At 33.2% G+C, this 10,761-nt stretch overlaps 1 protein-coding gene and 1 pseudogene across 1 annotated transcript; one reads left to right on the plus strand and one right to left on the minus strand.

Annotated features, from left to right (window-relative positions):
• The first annotated feature begins 3,500 nt into the window (after positions 1–3,500).
• LOC111283000 (putative E3 ubiquitin-protein ligase XERICO) lies at positions 3,501–4,791 on the plus strand (annotated as a pseudogene).
• A 3,118-nt stretch (positions 4,792–7,909) lies between these two features.
• On the minus strand, positions 7,910–10,527 carry LOC111282529 (uncharacterized). The gene is made up of 2 exons (XM_022870640.2): positions 10,206–10,527; positions 7,910–9,457 (listed from the first exon to the last, which is right to left on the minus strand). Exons 1-2 carry the CDS (start codon positions 10,284–10,286, stop codon positions 8,363–8,365), a joined length of 1,176 nt encoding a protein of 391 aa, XP_022726375.1. The 5' UTR covers positions 10,287–10,527; the 3' UTR covers positions 7,910–8,362.
• Between the last annotated feature and the right edge of the window lie 234 nt (positions 10,528–10,761).

Genomic DNA, 10,761 nt, shown 5'->3' on the forward strand with positions numbered 1-10,761 from the left:
CTTTTGGTTTTTGTCCTTGTTCTGGGTATTCTAATTTAATATGATTCCTAAGTTCGCTCAAAATAACGAGAAAATGAAAAAAATTTGATATTACATAATTAATATTTGATGTATTTTCATTATTTACTTGGCAATTGAGTTTTCTTCTTGTATTTTTTCATTTGCTTTTCTTTTTCAGAAAAATTTTCATCTGAACAACCCTACACTGTAGACATAAACGCTCTTTAACTTGGAACAGCCCCTACAAGACAATTACCTCATTCATCATATACTTGAAAAAAATTAAAAAAAAAAAGACAAACACAAGAATTACCATTAACCATAAAATCCAAAAATCATTATAAAAATCAAAATCTTCAGATTCTAGTAGTCAAAATCTTACAGTGTCCAAGCAATGGAAAATGATAACCAATAGCAAAAATATGCCTCATATCAACGGAAACATTTTCAAGAATCAAACATCACTTACTATTATCTATGTTTAATAATTTCACACAGAACACTATCAAACTACATAAGAACCACCTAAATCAAATACTTGAAAATTTCATTAAACAATTAGCAATCAAACGAAACAAACAAAAATGTGAATTATCGGTTAAAGAATCTAATCCAACCAACATATTCTTCTCCAAATAAGGTTATAGGTTAAGGGTAGTATTGTGGCATGGATTGTCGATCATTTAATGGGTGGCAGAGGAAAGAACTTGAAGAAGGAAATACTATTTCTTTTTTAGGTAAGGGGAAAGAACAGAGATAAAGGTTTTTCTGGAGTTCTGTTTGAAAGAATGAATTTTTAATATTGAGGATTTCTGGAAGAGATTTGTGTTTATTACAGAGAATGTTGGTGGCAACAATGATACATTCATGTTGGCATTAGTTACTGATGGTTTGACGCTTTCGTCGATGTCTATCGCCGGCAACATTTTCTACGACAAGAGTAGAAAAATAGGACATATTATAAAAAAGAAATGAAATTGGATTACAACATTGTATTGTGTAGGCCACGTAGATAAATAGACAATGATAAGTTTACATATAGAATGAAGTAGCTCATTTGATGAAATAAGTTTAAAAGTACTCTAATTTAAGAATAAAGAATTTCATTACTCCTAATGGGGGAAAAAACTTGTTTTTAAGTGTTATATATTATCAATCAATTTTATAGTGATATCTTATTAATAGATAAAATTAAAAATAATCAAGTATTTTAAAATAGATTATTTTTAGTAATCAATTAAACTTAAATAAATTTATTAATATTTATTTTTAAAGATTTAATTATTTTTAATTTTACACATTAATAAAATATTATCTGACAATATATAATATTTATATATTTTAAATATTAACTTTAATATATATATATATAGAAGAAGATAACGTTTGCTATTAAACAAACATATTAAACTGAAAAAGAAGATTATGATAATGTTAATTTTAAAGATAAAAATTTTTTGTATCTTATTTAAAAATGGTTCTAGTTATCGTTATTTTTAACTTCTAATTTAATTATGTATTTGAAAAATAATAATACTCAAAAAGGAAAAAAAAATGGAAAATCAAAAGAGATTTGGGTTACAGGAAGGGCACCACAGGTTTGATCCAATGGAATGGATCATGAAAGGTCTCACATCAAATGGGGCCTATTGAACAAACGTATCGTAAGAGTCTTATCATATTTGCCGACAAAAGCTGCTCATCCAAAAATAAAAATTTAAATTTAAAACATGCTTCAAAATGGACAATCTCGATTGAGGAGTTGACGTACGCGGCAGCCAGAATCGTGGAGTGAAAAGTCGTCCCACTTAAAGGTGTAAATGATATATTAGTACTTATAAATTATTCGAATTCGATTAGAAAAAAATTCGAATTCGGTTCGATTATTGTCGAGTCGAGCTCGAGCTCAAGTAACTCGATTTATCGATCGAACCGAATTCAAGTATTATTATATCTAACTCGAGTAACTCGCGAGCCTAATCAAACTTTTATATTTAAATATATTTTTATTATTTTAATTAATAAAATATTTCGAGTTCGAATTCGAGTTCGAGCATGAATAATCGAATTTCTATCGAGTATATAAATCGAGCTTATTTTTATATATTAATCGAGCTTAATCGAGCGAGCTCGAATAACTCGAATTCGATTACGAATCGAACTCGAGTTTGAAAAATAAAACTCGATCGAGCTCGAACCGAGTATCGAGCTTCGAATTATGAGTCGAGCTCGAACTCAAGCTTCTCACTACTCGACTCGTTTACAGCCTTAGCCCAACCCTTGCCACAAACTTACAGGACACGTGGCTTCTCCATTTTACCCTTCACATTCTTGTAAAAATTCCAGCGCAACCAGTTTTAGCGGTATTTTTTTTTTTTTTTGAGTTGCATATAAATGGATGGTGAAATATTTTTAATGAGATCAGAAATAGTAATAATGATAAAATTATTTATTGTAACTATAAAATTAAATTTAATACTAATAAGATTTGTAATGAAATATAACTATAATAATAGTACTGGTGAAATAAAGTATAATAAAAAAATATTTTTTAAGTTATTTTATAAAATTTATATAAAAAAAATTTTAGATTATTTGATATTATGAAATAAATAATGAAAAACTATCAAAAATTTTTTTTGTTAAATAATAATTTTATTAGTAGATAATAAAAAATAATTATAATAATTATAATAATAAATTTAAAATATTTTTTAAAAAATTTATATACTTACTTAAATTGATTATAATATAAAAGATAATTATATTTTTATATTAAAAGAATAATTATTTTTTAATAAAAGATAATAATAATCGCACCATTCCTTATTTTCCAAATGCTCTGTCCAATGCAATTGCAAATATATATATATATATATATATATTAATCTCACTGTATCGAGACTAAGTTTTAATCATTGAAAACGCAAAATCACTCTCAAACATAGGCATGTCATCGGGTCGGGTTCAGATCGGATTTTGTTCGCCTTGAATTCGATCTGATTTTATGTTTTAGTACATTTGAATTTGATTTTATCCGATTTTTTTATACGTAAATTTGATCCGATTCGATATTATGTAAATAATATCCGATTCGATTCGACTCGAAATTAATAAAATATTATTTTTTAAAATATAAAATATTATTTTTTAAATATAAATATTTAAAAATATCATTATATAAATATATATAATTAATTAATTAATTAATTAAAAAATAATTTTTTATATAATATCAGATCGAATTTTAGGCATATCCAAATTCGATTTGACTTCGATTATTCTCTAATTATATTCGACCTGAAAATCGAAATTTAAAAAAAAAACTTAATCCCATAAGATCGGGTTGAGCGAAACCGTCGGACGGGGTTGATTGCCGTCCCTACTCAAACATCACCCATCTTTCACAAGCACTACACGTGTCGCACCTGAACCTATTGAGCCCACCCCTGGTTAAGATTCGTGAACCAGGGTTACACACTGGTGGTTAGCATGAGCCCATGTACATGTATCACCCCCACCCAAGCCCAACTTGGTTTTTATGTTTGGTGAAACACAAGCTTTGTTAATGTTTATGTGAAAGCAGATTGCTGTTGCTGCTTGCTTTCTAATTTGTTTTTGTCTTTCCCAGCTGGAAATTAACTCTTTCCTGTTAGCCCATCCATTATTTAAATTCTTTCCTGAATTTTATAAGAGAAAGTGGTTTAGTTAGAATTTTTAGTTTTTGTTTTGGTGGGGTTGTAGGGAAAAAAGCAAAGACGGGACTGTCGAACTTCCTTACTTCAGCTGAAGGGGTACTTCCAGTGTTAGTAATGAATACAGTTCTGTCAGTGGCTTTGTTGAAAGAGATGGTGAGATCTTTACTCCAAGTGGTGGGTGCCACTGGGATTGGCAGCTCTTCTCAAATTTATATATTGAGGACTCAGATGGGTACCTGGAAGAGATTAAAAATACAAGGGAGAGAAGGATATAACCCAGTTCAAGTCTTTGCGCCACAGCAGGTACTCATCATCATTTGAGGCTTCAGCTTTTGCTAGTTCAGCTGGTGCAAGTGGCGCTTGTTGCAGCAGTAGCAGCAGTGGCAGTGGGGGTGGGAGTGGATGGGCTAACAATGTGGAGTGTTGTGTGTGTTTATGTGGGTTTGAAGCAGATGAGGAGGTCAGTGAATTGTCTTGTAGGCATTTCTTCCACAAAGGTTGCTTAGAGAAATGGTTTGACAACAAGCATAGTGCGTGCCCTCTCTGTCGATCTATTCACTAGAATGGGAGGGGCGTAATTTAGATCTTTAGATCAGAGGAATACTTGGTTTTTTCTCAATATCTCATGTACTCCTTTCTTTTTCTCCCTTCTTGGTTCATTTTTGAGCAAAAACACAAGCTAGGGAAAGGATTGTAGTATAATAGTCTTTGTCTTGCTCTCTTCTGTGTGTTACTGTTTGTACATGTACCACAAATGGTATAAGAATAATAAAAGAATGAAGGGATTGAAGAATTTTTGAACTCCTTTGTGCCTTTTGATTATTGCTACTTCTGTTTCCAAGTTTAGGCCCTGGGCAAAATTTTTCGAGTGTCCCTCAGTATCGGTGTAGTGACTTTACAAATTTCAGACAACAATATGAATGTTTTAGTAGTCGTATATAATATCAGATGAGCATTTCTTTCTTGCCAAAAAAAAATGCTGCTATCATGGAGGCTTTTCTAGTTGTTCATGGTCCGTATTTCTACAAAGTTTTCGAAGAAATTCAGGTTAGGGGTGAAGAATTTTTGGTAACGTATGTACTTTTAAGGCTGCTACGACCAGGCAACTCTTCTAGTTACTAACAGCGTTAGACTTAGACACCCAATATTGTGGTTTCTAATTTTGTCGCCATATATTGACAAGGAAAGTTACAATTAATTGGCACTTAAATAAACAAGATGTTACTTGCTGCTGCAAAATTGAGTGGTCATGCTTTCCCTAACGTAAATTTTTGAGATGAAATGTCCATTTCCCAAATTAATAGACTTGACTTGAATTCTGATCTGAAAGATTGGATGGAATTTAGGCTATATTGTATTCTAAAGAAAACAGATACTAAAAGGCAAAAGAAAAAAAAACTGTAAATGTTTATATCTGCTGTACTATTACTGTCCACTTTGATTTTTGAAAAAGCGTTAAGAGTAGCCTGGAAAAGTTATGGAACTTGCCCAAAGATCTGGCCTGGAACCCTGAATTACTGTGCTCATACCTCATTGCTTCATGCTTCATGGTTGTAGGAGCTAGTTGAGTCCTGTTAAAACTTTCATATTCAGAGCTTGCAATCAGGTTGGGGTACTTACCTCCAGTTGAGGCCACAGGACCAACATTGATGACATAGACACCGTTGAAACGTCCATATTTCTCTGGACTGGCAACGAAATGTTACTTTCGGTGAGCCAGGCATTTTTGTGCATATTTTGGGCATGCCAGACTTCATAATACATAGCATGGTTTCCATGAAACATCATGTGATGTGTGGAGAGTTAAGGAGATTCCATGAAGCAATTAAACACGGTTGGCATCCCCAGAAGATGACCCTGATATCCATTTGCCACCTTTTCTGGTCCATGGAATAGCTTTGCTGGCCAAATCCATAGCCTAGTTGTAAATTGTCTAGCATGGTTTCTTGATATTGAGAATAGATGTGTAATATTGAGCTTGTATATTTCTCTATATATAGACATTTGCTTGGGCGGATAAGATAGCATCTCATACCCATATTTCACCAATGTTGGATTCTATACTTTACTGACCAAATTCAGCAGAGTACTGGGCTATGAAATAGATATCAAAAGTTCGGATTGGTTATTCATTAATAAAGGCCTATAAAAACAAAGCCAGAATATGTTTCACCTGTTATCAAGGTTCTGTTCTCACCAACAAAGTTAAAATGGATTACAGAATAATTTTCCAGACTCTTAAGACCTGAAAGTACCCAGGTAATTTCATTCAAGCTTCTGACATGGTAAGAAACAAGGCCTGATGCTCCAATACTGTTTTCAACATATCAATTTGTGGTTTTGAACCTTACTAAGCATTGACAAACTAACCCTCGAAATTGGCATGTGTAAGCATGCTCATTTTAGTAATGTAGTTTTGATTTTTGAACTCATCATATGCTTGGATTAATGGCTATTCCAGAAATGATTGGGTTTATCCACACTAATATAATCCTTCATATTAAAAAAGTATAGAATAATTTCACTAATTTATTCATTTTCAACTATCAGCAAGTGCATCAGCCCTCACAGTTTGGCTAGACAGTTTAGCACGGTATGGTTGGAGGCAAATGCCCATCCTAGGGTATTTGCATCATCTTTTCCAGATGCGACAAGTAATGCTATAAATGGAGCATTCCAGCCAACTTTAGTGCCACGATCATTTTCTTCCAAGTAGTCATTTAGATTAGGAAAACATGGTAAGGATGAGAACATCAGTGATGCCACTTTCCTTACATCATGGTGCCTTTTGTCATCTGGTACTTAATTTTGCTCAAGGATAATAAAAAAAATCTTTATGTCTTAGCGATCGTGAAGACTTGTGACTTGTTTTTAGCTTCCAAAGTTTCAAGACCTTCAAATAAAAAAATAAAAAGATAATCTCATGAATAATCCCTGAATAATCCTTAAATTATAATTATATTTGAAAAACTATTTGTCAATCACATATTATCATTTGGCGTTAATAATATTAGATTAAGTGTTATATTAATTAATAAATTTATAATTTAAGTATCACATTAGAGAATTTTGAAATTCATGTATCATATTAAACTTTTTACTTTAATTTAAAAATCATTAATGATATTAATAAAAAAAACAAAAGAAGTTTTGACAACAGTTCCCTGACAGTGTTACGAGCAGGATTCCATACATAAAGCAGTAGTAAATTACAGAAATTGCTATGCCAGACACGAATATATTTATATGAACAAGATCAATCCATTGCATTTGAGTTGGATATCAGCGAAGAATGACATGGAAATAAGCTACAAACACTGGAAACCAGGGGCGTTGATGCAGACCACACATATTGAATGGACTATTCTTTGGAATTGCAATATTCAGCCGAACCTATGTGAAAGCCAAGTGATATCTCAGTGTTGAAGAGTATACCCTGTAGAGGTACTTCTCGAGTCGGGATTTTAACCTTAATTCCGCCAATAAGATTATTGGATGATTGGGTTTTACTCATCTTATGGCTTAAATCCCTTGGAATATTATCTGGAAAAACCGATTGTCATACATGTACTATTAAACAAATTTTGAGGACTGCCACACATAACAAACTTCCAATAAAATATCTCCTTTGTCGTTGGAATACCATCACATGCTTGCTATGACATTTGTGTTGACTTTGAGGAATCAGTCCCGGAATCTTTTGGCCTGTAGCATTAGGCGACTCCTTTTCTAGTTCCAATTGTTGGGATACGTGGATTCTACACTCTATTTTCAATTATATGGTTAATGAAAGGTGTTCTTGAATCTTGATCCTCTTATTTTTCTATCTTATTCCATTATTCAGCAAGTTTCTGAATTTTTAGAAATGGAGATGCAATTGCTGACCATCATCCTCTTGGTCCCCTTTTTACTGATTGTGGATCATCGATGCTAGTTTCTTTCAAACCAAGCTCCCTCACTGGAGAGACCAATTATAGAGCAGCTGATTTAACATAGTCAATTAAGGAAGACCAGAAGCTGCTGATTTTGTTGTTCCTGTTGTTGGGTGTTTTTTTTTTTTTTTAATGTTACTTCATTGTCATCGGATACTTTGCTTTATGACGAAATGGGAATTATATTTCCTATTTTTTATTTATCTTGGAGAATTGTTAGAAAAGATACTTGATGAAAACCTAATGAAATAAGCATGTCATCAACAATCTGAAAACCAATGAAGGAGAACAAATTAAGGAATTCAATAAAACATGTATGAATAAATTGTCTCAAAACAAAACCTCCCAACATAGGGAAAATCACAGTAACCTCGTACTAATGTATTAGAGAATCTAAAATCACAGGAACCTCAAACTAATGTATTAGAGAATCCAAGTAATACACATGCACCCGCAACTGCAAAGCTGTTTCCGATACAGGAAGATCTTTGCTCAGTGAATGAAATATCTTCCACCAAGCAAAACTCAAATAAAAAAAAAGTTATATACAAACCTAGAATTTCCAAGCATTTATCCAACTCTTCAATCATTTTCCCAACGAACTGCCGAATAAAAGACAAGGCTGTGCAGTGACACACCCCAGTCAATATTTGTTCGGTTGAATCCTCAGCGGGGAGTTACACCAGTAGCACATGTGACTAGCCTTTACGGATACTGAAGTTATTAGAAGAATCACCCACTTTCTCTTAAACAATTTCCAGGTAAAAGAAATTTATATTTATCTGCGTTCTCTAGAAGATAAGATGGAAGATGAACTGCTGAGAAGGAATGAGGAATAGGTCCCATTTTCCCGATTATTTCCTTGAATGTGTACTCCTCTGGAAGCATGTCAAATAAATCAGCACCCTTGCAAATTACTCGCTGAACTCTTTTTGGGTTCAAATAATGAGAGAACCTCACTCTATCATTATGGCTGTAAGCTTTCATCTTAAATATGAACTCGCTGATATGGCGGAAGCAAAAACTGCAGTGCCACCCTGCATCTGCCAAAAGCTCATCTGTCTGGCGATAATGTGCATACCTTGTTCTACCCGTCTGATACCTATGGACTGATGCCCTCCAGCTGTTATTATCCACAAGAAACTCAAAAGAATAAAGATAATTCTTCAGCTGAAGATGAAGAACTTGAGGTATGTTGTCACACCACCTGAGCAGGTTGATAGTGTGTCTGCTTGGTATCTCATCAACATCTGACATTATCAACAAGTCATCATCAGAAATTCCTGCTATTTTGAGAAGCTGGTCTAATGCTACACGCTGCAGAGCCTCCTCAACAAATGGGTTTTCTCCTTTCTTAAACCTTCCTCCAATTGTCCCATAAGTCAATCGGGGCTCAACAAATTTGAATTGATCTCGATGGCTAGCAAAAACCATAGGCTTTGGAATACCCGTAAATGTTGAATTAGATTCAAGAAGAACAAATTGCGTAATGTAAGGGTACAATTCTTTCCACCGTACAGTAAGAATATCCACCTCATTACTAAACAAGACTGCATCATAAACCCGTCTTGGAAATTCACGAATTCCCCAACCATGAAGTTTGCAAAGCGTCTCCATTGACACATTCTCATGATAATAATGTGGGATATCATGGAAAGGTTTGGGTGGCGATTCCCATAGTGGCCGCAGAAAGTATGAAATCTTCTGCCCATGAACATATATACCGAATATGCATGTCGGAACCAGTACAAATAGAAAAATATAAGTTTTCAAATCAATGCCACGCAGTATGCAGCGGATTCTTGACATGCTCAGCCGGCTTGATTCCTGTAGCAAGGAGAAAATACTATATTAATACTCATTAGGATATACGAAGCAAATTAATATTTCAAAACAAGGGCACTCCAGAAACAACAAAGAATATTATAAATCCAGCAGGGAAAGTAATCATCCCTACCCCACTAAGCATCATAATTTAGAAGTAGAAATTTAGAAAAGCACTGGAATATATGCAGCTCATATGCGAATGGTAATGCCCTTTAAGATTCTTAGAAAAGTATGATAGAAGCTACAAATTAAAACAGCATTTTCCTAAAAAGTAGCTTCTTTTCAATAGTATCAACCCAATATCTTTCCAGTCAGTTTCTTCCAGGTGTTAAAAGCAAGTCAAAAGGTTAGTAAATCAAGTTCCCAAATTACTTAACTAGCTTTTTACGCCCTCGGTATCCAATTTTAAGGTTTTTGGTTAATGGTAACTAAATTGTGTTAGATTCTTTATAATCCAAAAGAATTCAACAAAATAGTTTCATCTAAACAATTTCAGATTGATAACAGATCAAAAGGCATACTCTCAATCCCCAAATCAAAAGCAAAGACATTTGTTCAAAATTTAATCCAAACCCAAAAAACAATGAGATTAACAGGCAATACCAAACAGCTAATTGTAGATAAAAAATTGACCAAGATCCAAAAATTTTCAATCCCATTAACTTCCCTCTCATTCCCTCGAAAGATTAACACCCAAAAATTGAAACATAATAAAAAAAAAAAAGAATAGATCAAAATAGTAAAGTACCTGGCCACAAACATCTCCACAGATGTCATCAGTTTTTTTAGAACAATAATGCTCTCCTCCTTCATTCGTCATACACCACATTTTTTTAGAAAAAAAAAGTTCCAACAGAATAAAAGAAAACCCAACAAAGAGAAATCTTTTAGCTAAGTGCTGAGAAACCCAGATAGATCAGCTTCCAGAAAACCTCTCTCAATCACTGTCTCCCTCTTTCCTCCTCTAACGGTTATCAACAATCTCTTTCTCCCTTTAAAATGGAAAACCCAGAAGGCCCAAAACAGCGAGACTCTTCTCCTTAAAAGCAATTAACGGAAATATCGAGCTTAAATAGTTAGTTTAATACCAAAAAAAATAATAAAATAAAAAAGATAAGAGAAAAATAAATAAAAATAAAAATAAAATAAATAAAGAGCTGGTGCCTCCCTGTCAATGGGTGGCAGTTGTAAAGATTAATAAGTAATGGCCATTAGAAGACTTTTTTTTTTTTGTTGTTTTTTATGAGTGAGCCGTTTCTCTTGTCTTCTACCCCACCTTTTCTCTACGTTTACCATGCTACCCT

This window comes from Durio zibethinus, chromosome 5, assembly GCF_047325235.1.
Source record: "Durio zibethinus cultivar Kanyao isolate XHJ-2024 chromosome 5, ASM4732523v1, whole genome shotgun sequence".
In the NCBI taxonomy this organism is placed as follows: Eukaryota; Viridiplantae; Streptophyta; class Magnoliopsida; order Malvales; family Malvaceae; genus Durio; species Durio zibethinus.

Excerpts from the sequence above, each read along its gene's own strand:
- LOC111282529 (XM_022870640.2), bottom strand. The coding sequence starts at position 10,286 with ATGTGGTGTATGACGAATGAAGGAGGAGAGCATTATTGTTCTAAAAAA. Across the intron at positions 9,458-10,205 it reads GTGGAGATGTTTGTGGCCAG|GAATCAAGCCGGCTGAGCAT; the intron begins GTACTTTACTAT and ends TCCTTGCTACAG.